Genomic DNA, 20,939 nt, shown 5'->3' with positions numbered 1-20,939 from the left:
AGGTTCTGTTACTAAGAATCCCTTGCAAATCTCAAACTTAATATAAAAAAAAAATTAAAAAACATTTCTCACATTTCTGTGATGGAATGTTCTGGAATCCTTGGAGCCATCAAAATTACTCATCACAAACCGACCTGGTTTTGCAAGGGGGGAGGGGGGGTTTGGCCTGGGCTCTGCAGCCATCTAGGGAAACGGAATGGTTACTTACCAGTAGGAGGAGTTTAGCAGCTTGAAGAATTTTCTGGATTCACATGCTGTGCATTATTCCGCCATCTAGTGGTTGGGTCCGGAATTGTCTTTTTTTTGGGGTTGCTGTTGACCACCATTTGGTGCCAGGTACGTCCCCTGAGTGACGTCAGACGGTATCCTAGAGGTCGACGTGCGTGGTGGCCATCTTCTGATTTTTTTCAGTTTTTTCTTTGGTTTGTAATCCTTGAGATGGTTTTAATAAACAGTGATGTAGTCCTTTACTTCCCCACCTGTTTGTTGACCTTGTAGGGGAGGCCGAGTGGGTCGCATGTGACTCCAGAAAATTCTTCAAGCTGCAAAACTACTGCTACTGGTAAGCAACCATTTTGTTTTGCAGCGTGAATCCTTTTCTGGATTCACATGCTGTGCATTAGATTATGTAGCGGTTTCTCCCATCTTGGGGAGGCTGTGGTGAAAGGAAGACTTTGCAAACAGTTGTTTAAGCACACTGTCCAATTTGAGCTTCCTTATTCATCTGAATGTCCACACAGTAATGCCTTCTGATGGTGTGGGGTGATGCCCATGTTGCTGCTGCGCAGATTGAATCAATGGGTACATTGGCCATAAATGCTAGTGTCGCTCCTTTCTCTCTAGTGGAGTGTGCTGTTGGTTGCATTGTTAGTTCCTTTTTGGCCTTGTCATAACCTACCTGGATAGCCTGTACTATCCATCTTGCAATAGTTGCTTTTGTGACCGCAGATCCTGTGTTGGTATGCGAGTGTGCAACAAACAATTGTTTAGTTTTTCTGTTTTCTTCAAGTAATACAGTAAAGTTCTCCTAACATCCAGGGTATGGAGGCTTCTTTCTGCTTCAGTTTCTGGGTTTTGAAAGAAAACCGGTAGCAGGATGTCTTGATTTAAGTGATACTTCGATACCACCTTTGGCAAGAATTGTGGGTTAGTGTTCAAGATCACTTTATCCTTGTGGATCTGTAAATAGGGTTCTTGTACTGTTAAAGCCTGTATTTCACTTACTCTGTGTAGTGATGTTATAGCAATGAGAAAGGTTTGATGTCTGCTGCAAGCATGGGCTCAAAGGGGTTTTTCATCATTTGAGAGAGTACTGTATTTAAGCTCCATGTTGGTACAGGTGCAGCTCTTGGTGGGGCTATTCTTTTGGCTCCCTCTAGGAATCTTTTTAGGACTGGTCTAGTAAAGCTTTTGCACGATTTTCCTCTCGTGTATGCCACTATGGCAGCAAGGTGCACCTTAAGGCTTGAAAAATGTATGCCGCTGTCCAAGAGGTAAGATAGATATGCGATCAAAGATTCTTGTCTTTATAGAACTGGTCCTGTTTGCGATGCACCATGCGGTACATAGTTTCCATTTTGCTGTATAGCATTTCCTTGTGGATTGTTTCCTTGCCTCGGATTATTTCCATGGTCCTTAACGGCAGATTGAGATGACCAAATTCTATGTATTCAGGTGCCATGCTGCTAGTTACAGTGATGCAGGTTCCGGGTGAAAGATTTGGCCCTGTTGCATTGTCAGCAGGTCTTTTTCTGTTTTGATCCGGATCATTTCTCCCTTGGATAGTTCAGGAGAGTCGAGTACCATGTGTGCCTTGGCAAATGAGGGGCAATGAGAATCATATTTGTTTCTGGTCCTTTGCCTTTTGTTGCACCCTTTGCATCAGGGGTATTGGTAGAAAGGCGTAAACAAATGAACGAGACCAATTTAGTGAAAGTGCATTTCCCCTTGACAGGTGGTGTGGAAACCTCGAGACAAAGTATTGGCATTTCTTGTTCTGTATTGTTGCAAACAGGTCCAACACTGGTGTTCCCCAGATGTTGAATAGGTACTGAATTGTTGTCTGTTTCAGCTCCCATTTGTGAGAGCAATTGTTCGGTCTGCTCAGTTGGTCTGCTGTGATGTCGTCTACTCCTGGTAGATGTACTGTCTGTAGATGGATCTTTTGGGGTATTGCCCAAAGCCAGATTTCCTGTGCCAGTTTGCTCAGTGGAAAAGACCTTGTTCCACCTTGTTTGTTGAGGTAGAACATTGTGGTGGTATTGTGTTTGTATTAGAATTGTTTTCCCATGAATTTGTTTCTGGATTGCCTTGCGTGCCAGAAAAACGGTTTATCTCCAGGAACTTGATGTGTTTGGTGGAGTCCTATTCGCTCCATTGGCCATGTACTTTTGGCTGGTTGAGATGTGCTCCCCATCCGTTGAGGGATGCATCCGTAGTGACTGTCACAGATGGAGTTGGGTCCCTGAAAGGTCTCCCCTGTGCTATGTTGTTGGATGCCCACCATTGTCTCTGCTTTCACCCTTTGTGTAACAGACACTAGATCCTCCCAACTTCCTGTGGCTTGTGACCAGCTGTTGAGCCATTCCTGAAACAGGCACATGTGTAGGCGAGCATGCGGGATCAGTGGGATACATGATGCCATCATGCCCATTATTTACATAACCCTCCTCACTGTCAGGGATTGTCCCCTCTGGTAGAAGGCTGTTTCGTGATGGATAGATTGTAGCCTGACCTGTGTGGGATAAGCCCTGGCATTCAATGTGTTTAGTCTTGCTCCCAGGAAGGTCTTCTCTCTTTCTGGTGTTGATGATTTCTTGTGGTTTATTGAGAAAAACAGTCTTTGTAGAGTTTGAATTGTCTTTTGAACATGATTGAGACAAGTCTCTTGTGCGTCCCCTTAGTAGACGTGGATCTAGTCTTAGATGTGCCGCCACTGCGGCTTGACACTTTGTGAACACCCGTGGGGCTGATTTTATGCCGAACGGAAGTACCTTGAACTGTTAGAGTGTCTTGTGCAGGAACCGCAGGTATTTTCTGTGCTTTTTGTTCATAGGGATATGTAAATAGGCGTTCTTTAGATCTATTGTTGCCAAATCTCCCTTTTGGATTCGCGGGAGTATTTCTTGAAGTGTACACATTTTGAAGTGTAGTGTTAGTATGAATTTGTTTATGAATCTCAAGTCCAAGATTGGCCTTACGGTTAGATCCTGTTTTGGAACTAGAAAGTATGGGGCGTAGTTTCCTTTGTAACACTGATGTGTTGGTACCTTTTCTATTGCCTGTTTGAGGTATAGATCCTAGATTTCTTTGTTTTGTAGTGTGTTCTGATTTGGTTAATTTTCTCTTCTGTGGTGGATTTGCAGGTGGAGTTCGTGAGTTCTATGCAATATCCGTATTTTACTAAATTTAAAATTCAATTGTCTGCTGTAATCCTTTCCCATTCTTGGTGGATATTCTTCCCCCCCACTGGTGTTTTGTGTGGGTCTTTCCCTGTGATTAAGTCAGTCTGTGCCATTTCCTCTGCCTCTAGAGGAGTGGCCTCTTCCTCTGCCATTCCCTCTCCCTCGAAAGGGCTGCTTCTGCTGTTGCTGCCACCCTTGGCAGCTAGATTGTTGTCCCAACTGCTGGTTTTCCCCTGGAGATTGCTGTGCCATTTGTTGTCCTTGACCAAAGCCCCCTCTACCTGTAGTTTTTATGTTAGAGAAGCCTCCTCTTTTAAAGGAACCTCTTTGTTGTAGGGCCCCTATTGCCCTTGCTGTTTCATTGTCCATTTTAATTTGTTGAAGGGATTCGTCTACCTTCCCAAACAGAGCTTCTCCGTTAAAAGGTCTGTTGATGATTGATGTTTGGACCTCTTGTTTAAAGCCAGATATTCTGAGCCAGGCATGCCGTCTGAGGATTGTTCCAGTGCACTTCTGCCTGCTTGCAGTGTCTGCTGCTTCTAGGGCTGACTTTAGGAATGTCCCCATAATTTTTTCCTTCTTGGACAATAGATTTTGCTATCTTTTTGTCGTCTTATGGGAGTTTGTTTAGAAGCTCTTCTATTTCATCCCACTGTTGGTGGCCATATCTGTTTAACAGGGCATTTGAATTGGCAATGAGCCACTGAGTTGCAGCTTCTTTTTCCATCCTTCTCCCCACCATCCATATCCATCCTTTTACTTTCTCTGGTGGAGGCCCTGTGTTGGAGACTGAGTTTGCTCTCCTTCTGGTCGTGGTTACAATGATGGATTTCGGTATAGTACTTCCTTGTATGTATTGTGGGTCCTTTGAAGAGAGCTTATATTTTTTTTCTCCACTCTGGGAGTTACTCCCTTGTTTGAGGCTGGCTCTTTAAAGGCTTAATTGCCCTGATCCAGGACACTTGGTAACATGGGTAGGTATTGTGTCCCTTTAGTTGCAGGTGCTAGTGTTTCCAGCAGATAACGTGTCCCCTTTCAATTCCTCCAGAGGAACCCCAAATTGGTTTGCTGCCCTTTTTACTACCTCATTGTAGAAAGCAATGCCATCTGGGGGTGATGCTTTTGAAGGGTAGCTGCAGATCTCTTCTTCTGGGCTCTCGGTGTCGAGATCGTTCCATCTGTCCTCGAAGTTTTGAGTTTTCCTCTTCCTCCAGGACGTCTCCATATTCCTCAGGGTCTTCGACTCAAGGTTCCGTGTTGGTGGGGAGTAGAAGAACCCTTCTTCCTCCCCCTCTGAGTCTTCTGCCTCTTCGGCGTCTACTTTTTCCAGCTCTGGTTCGACAGCAGGTGCTTTAGGTATTCGAAAACCCTTTAATGATGCATCTAATTCTTTTTTCTTTTGTAAGAGCAGAGCCATTTCCTCCTCGAGTCTTCTTAGACCTCGAGGGCCCTCTCGGCGGCGGAGGCCGGGGACTTTCTCTTTTCGGCATCGACGTTACTTTTCGGCGATGTTGTGCCCTTTTTTGCGGGTTCTGTGTCAACCCTTGGCTTCAGTGCCTTTTGCGATCTTCCCTCTTCGGTAACCTTTGGGTGAGTTCCGCGGAATTCTTTTGATCGCGGCTGACCCTCGATTGCCTTCTTGCTCGGCGTCGGGGCTGCCTTGGGCGTTTTATGTTTGTGGCCCTTCGGTTCTGACGGATCTTTATGTCTTAACTTCTCAGTCTTCTTTTTCGACTCCTTCGCCTTCTTTTCGGTGTGGATGTTTTCGGAGTCTTTTTCCAGTATTTTGATGTCTGATACTTCGTGTGTCGATTCCGCTGAAGCCCCATGCTCCGCTTCATCTCTGGAAAAACCCAAGTCCCTCATGGAACGTTTCTTTGACGGCTGCGACATTGTGGCGTGGTGGGCCTGTCTTTGGTTTAGGCGTGTCCTGAGCCTTTTTGGCTGGGACGCTGCGCAGGCCTCACAATCCTCGTCTTGGTCCTTCAGCAGGCACAGGTTGCACATGTCGTATGGGTCGTGCTGTGCGTACTTGTGGTGGCACTTGGGGCAGAATTTGAAAGGGGTATTCTCCATGACCCCTACCTCGCCAATTGTGGACCAAATTGGTCCTTTGGTATTTAACCGGACGCCCTGCTCCTGTCTTCGGGTGCGGCGTCGATCGTTTGGTTTTCCTTCGATGCTAGTCTTCTTTACAAGTCTTTTCCGGGGGGGGGGGGGGGGGGGGGGGGGGGGAGAAACTCTTTGGAGCTTCATGTCTTGCTTCTAGACCTAACAGCCTAACAGTGGAAAAAAGAGAAGATGGCCACCACACATGTCTACCTCCAGGATACCGTCCGACGTTACTCAGGGGACGTACCTGGCACCAAATCGTGGTCGACAACTACCAAAATAACAAAACAAAGAAAATTCTGGACCCAAACACTAGATGGCGGAATAATGCACAGCATGTGAATCCAGAAAAGGATTCACGCTGCAAAACCTATCAAACCAACACGTTTCTGAAAACTGGGAGTCCAGGGAGATATGGCTTGCGTGGATCCCCCAACGTTTTCCTACCCAGAATCCCCTGCAAACGTCAAATTTAGCTGGGGAAAAGAATCTAATTTTTCTCAAATGTGTGTGGGAAAGTTGTGGATCACTGAGCCGAAACAAATTTCCTACCACCAGGCGTTCCCCCAGGTCTCCCGATAAAAATGATAATTGACTCATGTGGGTGGGCCAAGGACTCGCAACAGGCAAGGGCAGAAACATTGTGGAGACATCAAAATTACACAACCAAAAACGACCTGGTTTTGCCAGGGGGGCACCAGGCTTTTTGGCTGCCAAGCTCAGCGGTCATCTAGGAAAACCTACCAAACCCACACATTTCTGCAAACTAGACACCCTTGGGAGTCCAGGAACGTATGGATTGCGTGGATCCCCCAATCTTTTCCTACCCAGAATCCCCAACAAATCTCAGATTTAAATGAGAAAACAATCTTCCCACACGTTATTGCCCGCACCAGAGGGATTTCAAGTGCCATGTGTGAGGACGGCTTTGAGCTTTCCTACGCACACGAGCACCGTGGTGCAGGACGGCTCCAGGCTGTACTGCGCATTGGCAGGGGTTAAAATGTCTATATCCGAAGAGAACTGTACCATATAGCATGCAAAATACTTCTAAAACAATGTGTACATGAAGGTAAATAATGCAGCCCAATAGACTTACAACAGGAATAAAGAAAGAGGCCTGTCCCTCTAAGAACTTGGGAGGCTTCCCTTCCCACAATGCACTGCACTAAATGTAGCCTCCAAGAGCCAGGTTATTTGTTTAAGCAGATGAAAGTAAGCAGAGTATATAGGTAACATTTACTGCCTAAAAGGATCCAGCTGGGGAGGCAGGCGGATAACTCATGACTTCAATGAGGATTCCAATGATGCAAAAGCAGGACTTTAGTTATCTAACACGCTCTTCTGCATCATAGTGTCTTCAGTCGAACTCTTGAATAAAGTAGCAAGCTATCCAAAAGTGTAAAATCCATTTGGTGGGCTAGAAGAAGATAGAGGCTAGAGAAATCTAATACAGACAGACTTTACTTACAAAGATATAGTAGCTGATTGAGTAGCTGTCTCGAAAACAGTGTCTAGTTAAGGTATGCAGTGACTTCCATGTGGGCGACTTACCATGTCAGAGATAAGGACATGTTTACCACAGGCTGTGGTTGCAGCCTTCGCTCTTGTTGAATGGGCCTTGGGTCTACCAAGGAGTGGTCTATTAGACAACTGACAAAAAGATTTATGGTACTAGCCATCTGGCGGTAGATTATTTGGATGTAACTGCACCTTTTCTAAAACGACCAAAGTCCACAGATAATTATTTTGTTTTTCTAATGTACATGATTTCATCTAGGTAAAACATCAAGACTGTTGTAATGTAAAGTGATTTAGAGTCCTTTCTGATTGCATAAACGGATCTGGAAAGAAAGTAACTGCCGAATGTGAAAATCAGATACCACTTTAGGTCAGAAGGAGGAACGAGTCCTCAATACTTCCCTATTAGCATGAAAAATGCTAAAAGGTTCTACTGCCGATGGGACTTGCAATTCACTGACCCCGCGTGAGTATGCAAATGGTATTAAAAAAGCGGGTTTCCATGAACGATGCTGCAAAGTAACGATGTATGCCCTCAAATGAAGGACTTAACACGGCACTAACTTGAGCTCCCATGGAGGAGATTGCCTTTTCACTCATGGAAACACCATCATGAGATCTTCCAGGAAGACTTTAATCACTGGGAGCTTAAAGAATGTCAACAGCTGTGGAGAACTTGAATATGCCGTTACGGCACTTAGAGGTACCTTTGATTATGTGCAATTCCGCTTTGATGTAGCAAGTACGGAAATGTTACATATTCCTAGCATGAAATAGAGTTGCGACCTTTGCTACAGCACCAAAAGCAGAACAGTTTCCATTTTAATGTATAACAGGATCTTGTGGATGGGCATTTTGCCTCTTAGTATCTCCATGGAGTCCGGTGTCAGATTTTAATGGCAGTACTATCTGAAAGCAGCCAAATTCAACGATTGAAGGGTCTGGTGCAGGATCTGGCTCTGAAGTCTGGTCAAAAGATTTGATCTGCATGCCAACTGTATGTGTTGTAGGTGGGACAGATGTAGAAGGTCTAGGTGCCACCATTTTCTCGGCCAATCTGGTGCCAACAGGACCAAGATGTTCACAAAAAGATACTTTTTTCAGGAAAAATATTTGGCACTTCAAAAAGTAGACATTTTAATTTTCAGGCTGTGCAATGTTAACCTTTGGAGGAAAACAAGAATGCAGTTTTTAGATACGTACACGACTTGCAGATCCAGTCTTCGAGGTTTCAGGCCAACACCAAGCAAGGTTCCGATTGTACACCAAAACTGCACCACCAGGGGCACAGGGGCAGAGTGGTGCAGAGTTTAGATATAGGGTTGTGCGTCCAATGTTAAACAATAGAGATTGGGGGTGACTGAAGAGGCGCTGCCCACAGGTGAGTAAAGGGGTGTTCGGGGTAGATCTCCTGGAATGAAGGGGGAAGGGGGAAGGGGGACCACAAACTTACACCCTCAGCGGCACAGGGGTAGCCGGGTGCAGTGAGCCAACAGAGCATCGGGCACCCAATGTAATTCAATGGGCAAGATTGGCTTTGGAAAGAGGTTGCAGGCACTGACCAGGAGGCTACACAAAGAAATTCCACAGCTTCCCAGGTAAGTTATGATGCTAGGGGACATAAGGACACTGTTGGTCAAGGTCCCTAAGGCCCAGGGGCTTCAGGTGCAGGGGTATCCTTTGGGGTCAGGAACAACTTACCGGGCAGGTCACAGTCAGGGGGAGTCTTCGGATGCAGGCTTATAGGTAGAGTCCGGCAGGGGTCAGCCCATGGTGGACTCTGGCTCAGATGTGCTGGGGAACCTTTGCAGGACCGGTGAGACACTTGGACTCTGGCCTTGGGCGTCTGGTGCAGAGGTGGGTCAAGAGGCGGTTTCGGGCTGAGTTCCTTGTTTTTTTTAAAGTTGGTTTCTTCTGGACAGGCCCGCTGTCCACAGGAGATCTTGATCTTTGTTGAACTCCGTCCTTCCAAAGCTTTGAAGGTAGCTGGTCTTTTGGCGCAGGATCTAACGTCTTCTCTGCTGGTGCGACGCTGTAGTGTCCGGCTCTTCTTAGGTAGTCCGGATTCTGATGTAAGGGGTGCCACCAGCAAGAAAGCCCAGCTGGTTCACTGAAGACCTCCAGGCCTCCAAGCAAACTTGCCGGAAGCTGGAGAAGAACTGGCTCCGCGAACGAACACTGGACAACTCATTATGTACTTTGAGGACAGACAAGGGAGAAAGGTTTTGAGAGCCATGTGGACCGCTTTCAGTTGTAGGAGACTGATATGGTAAGTTTTCCGAGTCTTTCTAGTCTCTTGAATCGTAGTGTAAGGAAACAATGGTACATATAAGAATCAGCACAGGTTTCATGTGGGCTCCCTCACCATACTATTTATGAATCCGTGAACATGGCTTGCATCAGTTTTCTTTTGGAACAGAAATGCTACTAATAGAGTGACTTTTGCACCACCATGCCAGTGAATTTAGTGCCAATGAAAAGAAATCAAGGGTATCCCCTCAATGGTCTCATTTCTAAGCCTGTCTTCAATGCACTGCTGTAGAGGCCACATTAACAGTCTCGCATTTGGTACTATGTATATGTAGGATGCCATGAATCCTATGAATGAGGTGAATTGGCAGGTTCTTGATGAGACGCAGGTCTCGGCTCAAAATATTTTTTCAAAATGGATAATTCCTTCTCCACTGAAGGTAACACTTTCATTGAATGGGTCTATTTTTGCAAAGCTATCCAAAAAAAGGCATTGATGCTGCAATTGATTTGTCCCCTTTGATTTGAATACCTAGCTTGGAAAGGAGCCTGGCTGTGGATTTAAAGTCCTGTGCTGCTTTTGACTGACAGTGCGCTTTTGCCAGTCGGTAGGCATAAACAAATGACACCTTCTTCCATAGATGGACTGCAATTATGGCCACGCACTTTGAAAAGTTTTTTGGGAACGATTTTAGGCCACAAGCACAGCGTATTTGTTTCCTTGTAGAAATCGCAGAAATTACCTGTGATGAGATACAGAAAAGTAAAAACAGACATTCTGAACGTCTACATAACATAGCCAATCATTTTTCTTTAGGAGCGGGAACATATGATGCACAGCCAGCAGTGTGAAAGAAAACAAGTTGCAAAGTGAGCTTTGAGGCCAGACTAGCTTATTTCCAAGGAACAAGATGTAAGGGCTGGTGTCTGGAAACTGTGTGGGCACCAGGAGGATAACTTAAAAGTGGCCATTGGCAGCATAAGTTGGAGACTGGGGATTGGATTTAAGTAGGTACTCTAATAAAATCCATACAATTGAGGGGCGGAGTTTGCCTATTTCCAAGATGGACGCACCTTGAGAGCTCCCGGTGCCGGCCTCAACAATATCCTAAAACATCCTCCAGTGTCACTGCAACCCTAATGAAGAATTACCCATCGGGCGAAGACACCACCAGGCATCACGAACAGTCTCTCGGATGCTGAGCGACGACAGATTGAACTGGAGGCGGCAAGCTGCTAGCACAACCTGGTTGGCCGGATGCCCTGGAGGAAGCTGCGTCCGCCTCCTGCTCTAGGTGAGCGACACACATCCTGCGGGACCCCCTGATCTCCTGAGGGGGCCCCCAAGTAGCTCTGATCGACTCCCCGGCTCTGGTCACTGTGCGAAGCCCTGTCGCACCCTCCTACCGAACAGCTAGCGAGATGCGTGCACCGTATGATCCCATGCTGCGGCAGGAGCGAGATCGGATCTCACAAAATAGAGGTGAGCCAGCTGGGAATCGACGAGCCTCCTGACCCAATCCAGATCGCCCTTTCTTCACTGAGTGACCCGTCTGCCTGCACACGAGATACCGAGGTGAAGACGAAGATTTGAGGGGGCGCGGGGGTGGGACAAGCCTAAAACCTTTTGATGTGAAAATTGACTGTCACCTATCTTATGGATAGCATGTCCGAAAGAATAGATAAACACTCGGATAGACTTGATATGATTGAAAGGTGCATCTTGGACGCTAAGAACTTGCGGGTGCAGGTCCGAGAGAACCATTAAAAAGCCAAAAAGACGCCTGCAGAGATGTAGAGCAAGACCCAAGACAAAATCTGCGCTTAGTTGGCCTGGCATAGTCTACAACTACTGGCAACATGGAGACCTTCATTTAGAACCTGCTAGCCACACTCCGGCGCCGCGACACTCAACTATGTTTATTGTGGAGCGCGGTCATCGATCTCTCGTCTCGCGCCCGATACCAGTGCCCCACCATGCCCAGTCATAGCGAGATTACTCAACTACCGAGCTAGGGAGCTTAAGACACTACTATGAGGGCTCTGAAATTTCGCTGCACCCATGTTCCTTCCACCCCCCCCCCCCCCCTCGCTGCACCCATGTCCCCCACCCCCTCCCCCACCACCAAGTACAAAAGCCTTCAGCAACTGATCATTTAGTTGGACGCCACAAAGAAGCGGGAATGAACTAACTGACTGCCTTGATCAGCAAGATGAATAACAATGGACTACGCATTCGGCCAGCAACAACACCCTACCAAAAAGTATTCTAAACAGTCAGTCACTTGTAAGTAGTGAAGCTCACCCACTTTGCTCTCCCCTGTAACACTGATGACTTGGTAGGTTATGCATGACAGGGAGGGTTCCAGAAGAACTTCTAATCGGTGAACTGAAGTGATGTGTTACAGAAAGAATACAATAATAGATACTGGAAAAAGTGATTGATCGCTGCAAAGACAGTAACAATAGAACTCTGAAGGGGCAATGAGGTATCAAAACAGATGACGTAGCAGCGACCATTTTTTAAAAAATTGATATTATATATAATGCAATAGAGATGGCATGGCACTCGCCCCCCTCCCCTGAGTGTTAACCACACCGGCAGTTTGGTTGGAATGTTTTGTATTCTCTCTCTCCTCTTTTTCTCCTTATCTTTTCTAAGGGGGCTGATTCGGGGGGGATGTTTGTAAGTCAAGTCTCATGTTGAGGGAAATTACGTTTAGGTACAAGGATTTTATGTTGTACGCCATTCGTTGGCTAAAACAAAGCGCCAGAAGGGGAACGTATTTGAAAACACAGGACAAAGATAGGTCCAATGGGCGAGACAACACTACTGGCCCAGAACACAAGCGTGAGGTCGCCCTAAGGTTCCTCACGCCGAATGTACTGGCCTAAATGACCACCGTAAGATATGCAAAATAGTGGCATATCTCCAAAGACATAATAAGGACGTGGCTATACTGCAAGAAACGCACCTGGCCCCTCAGACCACTCTTATATCGCAACGTAGAATGAAGGGAGAGTGTTTGGCAGCTGGGTTCACTTTGCATGCCCACGCAGTGTTGCTACGGGCGAGACAACTCCGGTTTTACACTTAAAATGGTACATTCTGACACAGACGGTAGATTTATTATCACCCACTGCAGGCAGGGACACTGAGGTACTGCGGATAAGCATATACGGCCATAAGTATGACGACCCGTAATTTTATCAAGCGTTGCACAGCAAAACAATCACAACCACATACTGCACTTATGGGAGGAGACTTCAATTACGTGCTCTCCACCCCCCCCCCCCCCGAGATGGACAGGTCCAAGGGCCCCGCCATGCAGGCCCGTGCCATCGTTGCTATGGCAGAGGCAAGAGGAATTGGACGCCTGGGGTCAAACTAATTACACACATTATTCAACAGTCCGACACACTCCCGTGTATTGATTGGCTAATATACCGCTCCCTGCTGCCATACCAAGACTTGCAAACACCTTCCCAGAACCTTTTCTGATCACCCACCAGTACAATTTACCCTACGAGTTCTAGAAATGCACCAAGTGATCCTATGGTATCCCGCAATACTCGCTCTTTGAACTAGTGTTTCGAGATGAAATTGTGCAAGCTATTGATGAATTTTCCAGCATTAATACAGGAAGTGTCGCTAAAATGTCCACGCTCTGGGAGGCCTTTAAGGCATACATTTGTGGTATCACTCTTTCCAAGCACACAGGAGTGCTGCGCTTCATTGGGGATCGATTACATAAGCTGGAGGAGGAATTGAAAATGATGGAACTAGAACAGACGCAAAAACCTAACCCGGAACGGCTGGCGCAGATTAAAGCTACTATAGAAGACTACAATGAGCTAGCCCAAACAGAGCTCACACACCTGGGAAAGTACGCCACTGCGTATGGTTAGGGAGAGAGACCTAGCTCTACATTAGCAGCCCTAACCAGACCAAGTAACACTGCAAACAAAGTGCTCAGAGTGCAGGGAAGCAGAGGTGAACCCATCAGTGGAGCAATGCCAGTAGTGGATAGATTCTGTGAATTTTACTCCGAACTCTTAACACCTCGACCCACTATGACTTAGAAGACAACTGATTACTTAACCCATATCAAAATGAAATGGCTCACAAATGACAGGGATAGACTGATAGCTCCTCTCCGCCCTACAGAAATAACTGCGGCGCTCAAGGAGATGCAGAGTGAGAAGGCTCCTGGCACAGAACAGGCTTACGGTACCCTTCTACAAGACATTTCAAGATCAATTGATTCCCCCACCTAGTGAATCTCTTCGAGGAGATGGCACGCAAAGGCACTATGCCAGTTACCATGCGTGAGGCATTGCTGATGGCTATAAGAAAAACATGGAAACCAGAGGAGCTCTTCCTATCGACCTCTATAAACATTAAACATTGACACAAAGCTATTCGCCAAACATCTGGTGACCAGAATAGCCCCTCTACTTCCACGCATTATAGGTCCTGAACAATCTGGGTTGGTCTGTAGACGAACATTGACCAGCAACCTTCGAACACGGTTTGGCGCTGTTACCCTAAATGACCCAGTGATTCATGTGGCAGAGGTGTTCTTGGATGATGGAAAAGCCTTTGATTCTGTACCATGGCGGAGCTGCAGCGAGTAGGAGTGGGGGAGGTCTACATTAAACTAATATCAGTCTTTTATTCAAATCTCATGGCGCTCATATTTATGAATGGATTCTATCTGCTTCTATAGCGATTAGACGTGGCACCCGACAGGGTTGTCCGCTCCCCCCCCCGTTGTACGCGCTGGTTGCAGAACCCCTGGCATGCGCCCTGCGCAAATATCACTCACATCGGGTAATTTGGTTTCCAAGCTACAAATTAATCATTAAGGCATCCTAAGACGACACCCTGATATAAGTTAGGAACCCAGAACAAAAATTAACACCAGTACTACGTGAAGTAATCTGATTTGGCGGCCCCTCTGGCCTAAAAGTTAACTGGGCGAAATCACGGATATTCCCGCTCACACCAGCTACTGCTCAAGCCTCAACGGAAATCCTCTTAGTATGCACTAGTGAGCCAGTGAGTTACCTAGGAATACAGGTACACTTGGACCCAGACATAGTGATAAGGGAGATCTATGGAAAAGCAGTCTGTGATTAACAGAAGCAATAGAACACTGGATACGACTGCCTCTCGCTGCTGGGCCACATAGCACTTCTGAAAAGGATAGTCTTCGCTAGACTTTTCTGATTTGCTAATAAACCTATATTACTACCAAAATCGGTATTTCGTACGCAAAGCATGCTTATGATCAGTCTCACCATGGCAGGAAAGCAACCGCAGATGGGAGGGAGCACGTTAACCCTCCCTAATCGCTGTGCGGACTGGATGCTCTGATCTAGAAAAATACTGTAGAGCTTCGCAGATCAAGCACATGTATCACTGGTTTCATGGCCCGCAAGACCTTCCACACCTACACCTGGAGCGGGAGGCCGCAGCCCCAATATCGCTTCCATGCTCCCTCCTTACCGTGGCACACCGCAAACTGCGAGTAATTTACCCCATAGGCACTACGTGTTACCTTCTCCAAAAAACGGCCAGTGAGAAACAAACCACCTTACTATATTCACCAGCACTACCCATAGAATGGTGTGCCTGGCTCTCATTGAGCACTGATGGAGCAGTAGTACGTGCACTAAAGCAAGCAGGAATCCATGATATGGGGGACTTTTTCCAAGATAGATCCCTGAAACCCTGGAGTGAGGTTATAGATTTAATACCGGAGAATACGCTAAGTGTTTACATATAGCTGCCACCGAGCACACCAATCGCTGCACACGCACTTAGGCGCGGACAGAGCATAACCACCTTGACATACGTACTGCAAGCAACCTCCCCAACCCACCGCATAAAGTGATGCAACACAATGAGGCCGCAGCTAGCAAAAAGGCACAGCTAGAATGAGACAGACAGACTTGGGTGTAACAATCACGAACAAACAATGGACGTATCGCTGCTCAGTCACTAAGACCATATTGCAAACGGCAGGCACCCATTGTTGCACTTTAAATACCTCAACTGAGTGTACTATACCCCAAGCTACTTATATAGATACGCCTTGAAAGGACGATAGGTGTCAGATGTGGTGCTGGCGGCGCTGGGTTTGGGCATCTGACCTGGTTTTACCCTGAGATGCACACATACTGGTCAAAGGCGATGGCAGAGCTTCAGGGAATGATAGGACAGCCAGTGCCAGAATCTCCAACACTGGCTCTACTGGGGTGGACTCCGAGGTTTCAAAACAAGATAGGAGGCTAGTGGCAATGGGCATGCTATTGGCCAAGAGAAGAGTGGCAATGCGTTGGATGAGGGGCCCAATCCAGACGATTGAGGAATGGTACGCTGACATGATTTATTGCAACACAGACACTTATAATGCAGTGATGCTAATCTGTGGCAGACCCCGCGATATATGAAGACCATTTAAAGCAAATCTACATAGTATGGCACGTACTGACACCAACAAAGAAAGCAAACACTCAGAGGGCTGTGAACACGTAGAAAGAGGTACAGCAGAGGGAGAGAATGAGTATGAACCAGTATAGAACCGCAGAACTCCAGAAGCCACGAGATAGATGTTGAATATACTAATGTTCAGAAGACCCACTTAACTATGTATGATGGAAAATACATGTATAACTAAGTGGGAGGTGGGAGATGCTGAAAATGGAGCCCTAGAAATAACCTTACATAGAAATTTGCTTATGTTACTGTTAACGTATGAATTCCCCAATGTCATATGTATGCCATCGTATTATGTTTATATTCAACTAATGCGAAAAACAACCCGAAATGTCCTAATTCCGAAAAATAATAAAGTTTAAAAAGCAGTGTTATTAGCTGGTAAACACGGAAGGGGAAACAAACCGTTGCAGTCATGCATGTGCATCTGCGCTCTCCACCACAAAACCTGTACAAAAATGCTTTAGTCCCGGGTCCTGAAGTAAGGCCATAGGGCTGCACGTAGGTTTAACGCCAAATAAATAAATTAGAGGAAGACTTACGCAAAAGAATGCATGAACTGAAAGATGCATTCCTTCTCCAGTCCACATGGATAGTGGTAGCTCTTCTTGCAACGATTCCCTACACAGCCAATGGATGCACCTTTCTTCCTGCAGAATGTACAAGTCTACAGAAAATAAAATTAAAATAAATATCAGCCAAAGCATCAACTTTCAGTTACCAGTCAGCAGTTTCTAGGTGACGTACCACTCCCACTAATATCTTTCAGTTTTCCTTTATCCCCCTTCATACATAATTAGGGCTCCCGATTTGATGGTATTTGTTTGACATTTCCGTCTGTATTTATCCATATTTATTTTTGGGACATTTTATCTGTATTTATCCATATTTATTTTGTGTATAAATGAAGTTGTAAACTAGACATTTCCATATTTATTTAACTGATAGACAATCACTCATACTTTGATGCCTGTCGTGTTTTAACTATTTAAGCTGTCAAATATTACATAACAATGCATCCACTGGTAAATACTAGCATTATACCACAAATGTATATTGACACGCCGTTACTTAAATACATTTCATCCTGTGTTTTAATTTCCATGCTGTCTATCTGCTCAGATGTTGGGCTACAATTCATGAAAGACAACATGGAGAGTCGCATAAAAGCAGCACAATTTTCTGTATTTATCCGTTTTTGTAAATAAATGCAGACAGAAAACACATGGTTTTCTGTCTGTGTTTACATGTAAAAATCCATAAAAACGGAAAACATGGAGCCTTATACATAATATGCGGCGATAGCAAAACAAAGCTCATGTCAGAGTCAGATGCTTAGATTATTCGCCCTTGTAAGGCTGGGAATGCAAAGCAGTGTTAAATAACACAAAAACCATTTCATGTAGCATTTATACACCAATCTATGGGCCTGCAAGGCAACCAAGGAGGCGCGGTGTGCACTGTGGAGGCCACCACAGTTCAGATTTTCATAGAATAAGCCAATAACGGCCTCAATGATAGAGTACGAAGGCGCACTGGACCCGAAACCAATAAGGATACCTACAGTGGGCAACTAAAATTAAAAGGTAAGTTTCTTGCTCTTAAGCAGAATCATTATAATGTGCCACCATCATCAGTCTGGCAAGTCAGTGGAGCATAAGGAAGAAAAAGAAGAAAGCTTATGCATATATACTTTACAACTGAAATGAAAACTGTTATTCCCCAGCAGCTGGACGTCACTCCCTGCCAGTATTAGGTTAGCATTTCCGTTTTGTGACTACTGAAATGGTTTGAAGGGAGTCCAAGTTTCAGACACTGACCTGCTGATTGTTCAACTCCCACTAGTGACAACGGCACACCGAGGTAGCCCACACAATCATTTCTTTAGGCTTGGCGGATGCTCTCTGGGGATTTTTTACTAAAGACTCCTGTTCCACAGTGTGAGAAGTTGGCCTGATGTATGATGTCACTAGTTATAGTGTACACCTTATATCAGTCCAAATACCCTTATGGTGATTGGTTGTAAAGTCAACCTTATAGACCAGCTATCCTAGTGGTAGCATGGACAAGAGCAGTCTTAGGCTAAACTCTGAATGGCATGTGAAGCCAGCTGTGATACCATATATAATCCCTTGAATACCAAATGAAAGGACACCACAACAGATATATATATAAAATAAAGTGTATTTATTCTAAGCAAACCCTCAGCACTCTTTATGAGTTTAGAGGTAAGTACAACACAGTCTTATTAATGCATACAGTAAGTCACACAGGTAAGTAATACAGTTAGGCCCTAGGGGCCACGCAAACCATATACTAAATAAGTGGTATAAGAACCACTGTCACGGAAATAGAATAGGCCTAGGCCTAGGGAATCGCTGGGGCTACACTACACTAGCGTTAGTTAGGAAGTGGGAGGCCCACGGGATTCGTGTGCAGAGTGGAAACACTCACGCGTAATGCGTAAAAGTCAATAGCAATATTACAGTTTAGAAATAGATAGATTTAGGACACTTCCGGAGTAGCTAGGAAGTTGAGACTTGAAAACTAGACACTAGGATAGTCACTATCCTGATGAGCACCGGAGTACCCAAGTTACCTAGCCCACAGGCTGCGGGTGCATAGGGGTGAAGATGCGTCGTTTTCGTCGTCGACTCCTATGGATGCCTGAAGAAAGATGCTGACAGGCAGTCAGGGGAGAGTGTCCGGTGGATCCCAAGGCTGGGATCAAGAAGAGAAGAAACCTGCAAGCAGAAGGGACAGAGTCAAGGTCGCTAGCCAGTGACCACGTGGAACCAGGAAGGAACCAGGCGATGTCGTGAAGAGTTGCAGGTGAAGGTGAAGCTTGTCGCTGCAGCCAGGAGGACCAGGAAGCGTCGAGGACGACCAGGACCAGGAGGCGAGCTGTCCCACGAAGGCTCTTGCTGTCGGCGGCGTCGAAGTTGGACTAGGACTCACCAAGCCTTGGCAAGCGGAACCCACGAAGAACAAAGGACTTGCTTCTGGTGCAGACCAGGAAGGTCTGGGGTGCTTCTTCTTTGCAGAGAAGCGGGAGCCAGTCTGGAGGAGCCAAACCAGCGCAGAAGATTTCAGGGAGCGTCGTCACAAAGGCCACTAGCCAGCGGGCAAGCAACCGGACAGACGCGGCAAGCAGGAAAATGCTGAAGGGCCCCACGCAGAACTCGTGGAGTGTGGGGGGCTGGTCTTCGGTGCAGATGGTGCTTGGGTTTGGGGCTTCTCAATCCCCGGTGCACAACTTCGAGGGTACCTCAGAAGCTGCGCTGTAAGTTACTAGCCACTTTTCCCAGGTAGCCGGTCCCACGTCGCTCGTCGCCTCCACGGATCTCAGCTCTGCTGCAGATGTGGATGAGGGTCGGAGAAGTCTGGAAATCGAGGCTCTGGTCGGGCTCTGCAGTCGGTTCCTCGTAGAACGGTCGCAAAGCAAAGGGTAGTCTCTTGATGGTGCCTGTTTGCACAGGGTAGCCACTCCTGGGCTACAAGGGAGATTCTTCAGTCTTCTTCTTTCGTCGAATGTCGAAGGTCCAGAGTTTCTGTTCAGTTTTGCAGGTTCAGGATAATCTAGAGTCTTGAGGCCCAACTCCCACTCTTATACTAATCTGGGGGGCTGGGATACCTGCTAGGTCACGCCTTATGGGTGGGACCTGGGAGGGGGTGGTTACACCCACTTCCCTTTGTCCAGTTTCGCGCCAGAGCTGGGGCTGGAGTGCCCCAGCGCCGGTTTGAACTGGACTATGCAAGGAACACCTTGTGTGCCCCAGGCATGTCTCATTCCTTTCAGCCCACCCTGCCCCAATACACTAAAGGCTGTCTGGGGAGGTGCTAGCACCTCCCCAAGCAGGAAACCTATTGTCCAGGCCTCCCTGGCTGGAATCACTCCCAGCAGCAGGAGGTCAGACTTGTGTCTGTGGCAGCAGCATCCATTTTGTGATGCTGAGGCTTTGGTTAGAGTTAAACAGCAAAGTAGGATTTTAACATGTCTTTCCCTCTAGAAGGGGGGAATAATATCCTCATCACCAGAAATGGTATGGGGGTATTATTCCAAAGTGTTAGACACCTTACACGACATGTTTTGATAAAGCCAAACCATAGTTACCATAACCGTTTAAGATTATAAGGTACTTTAAGAGTATATGGTAGGCTAGATCATAGAACAGCTATAAGGACATGGTTCCGAAAGCTGCAGACAGGCTCAGCTCATGCTAGAGCACCATCTCACATGTTACCAAGCACTCTGCCTCCAGGATTGTCAAGGCCTGCCATAGGAGTGACTGATAGGTACACATGTGTCTATATATAAGGTAGGTATAGGAATACTACACCTAAGCAAGGGGTGATTACACGACCTTGCCCCAGCTGAGTGATCAGCCAGTTGTGTCTGATTGGAAGGCCAGACCAGGGGTGGCATAATACATGCTGCAGCCCCTGGGAGGCCTAGGGTACACCTATGCCCTGGGTACCTAGGGTACACTGTACAGGGTCCAATAAGGTGATCCTTACCAATTGGTTATGTACCTAGGGTACATGGAGTCCATTTTACAGAGAGAGCAGACAGCCTGAGACCCTGAATGGCAGGATCTCAGGCCAACTAAGTCGAAAAACCAGCTAGACACTAGGCAAAAAGTTGGGGGTAACCATAGTCAGATATCCACCTTCCTACACACAGGGATTGCACTTTCGGCAGGAAATGGTTTTGGATCTTGTTCTGCTTCCATTTTTATGTTAAACAGGGCCTTCATGCAATCCATTCTGGTTAGAACCCATGACAGCTCGAAGGAGGTCTCGAAGGGTCAAGGTAGGACGGATCCGAGACCTAGAACGTTGATGTAAAGTCTTAGTTCTTGGAAGGAGAAGAAAGGAACAAATGGATAAGTCCACAAAAACTCCTCTCCAACCTGGTGGTCTTCCAAATAACTTTTGAGACCAAGTCCAGGAGGATAGTCGCTACTCTTTTAGGCCTCCAACCTCCATTGTAGGCTTTAATGCAGGCATGACTTGCACTTTGTCAACATGACTGTTGAGCTTACTGCCACTGGAACTTCCACTTGGCAAGTGGCACTATGGAATTCAAAAAATAAATAATCTGCGCACTCTAAATACACCTCTGAGGCAAAAAGCCAAGACTGTGG

At 46.4% G+C, this 20,939-nt stretch overlaps 1 protein-coding gene across 2 annotated transcripts in view; it reads right to left on the bottom strand.

The window, feature by feature from the left end:
• G2E3 (G2/M-phase specific E3 ubiquitin protein ligase) overlaps positions 1-20,939 on the bottom strand; it is a 504,970-nt gene that overhangs the window by 231,995 nt on the left and 252,036 nt on the right. For both annotated transcript variants that reach the window (XM_085627367.1, XM_085627368.1), the window contains one exon: positions 16,335-16,459. In XM_085627367.1, the coding sequence (XP_085483493.1) occupies positions 16,335-16,459 (125 nt within the window). The remainder of the gene's footprint in view (positions 1-16,334; positions 16,460-20,939) is intronic.

This window comes from Triturus cristatus, chromosome 9, assembly GCF_964204655.1.
Source record: "Triturus cristatus chromosome 9, aTriCri1.1, whole genome shotgun sequence".
Lineage (NCBI taxonomy): Eukaryota > Metazoa > Chordata > Amphibia > Caudata > Salamandridae > Triturus > Triturus cristatus.
This window is presented reverse-complemented; position numbering and strand designations above follow the sequence as displayed.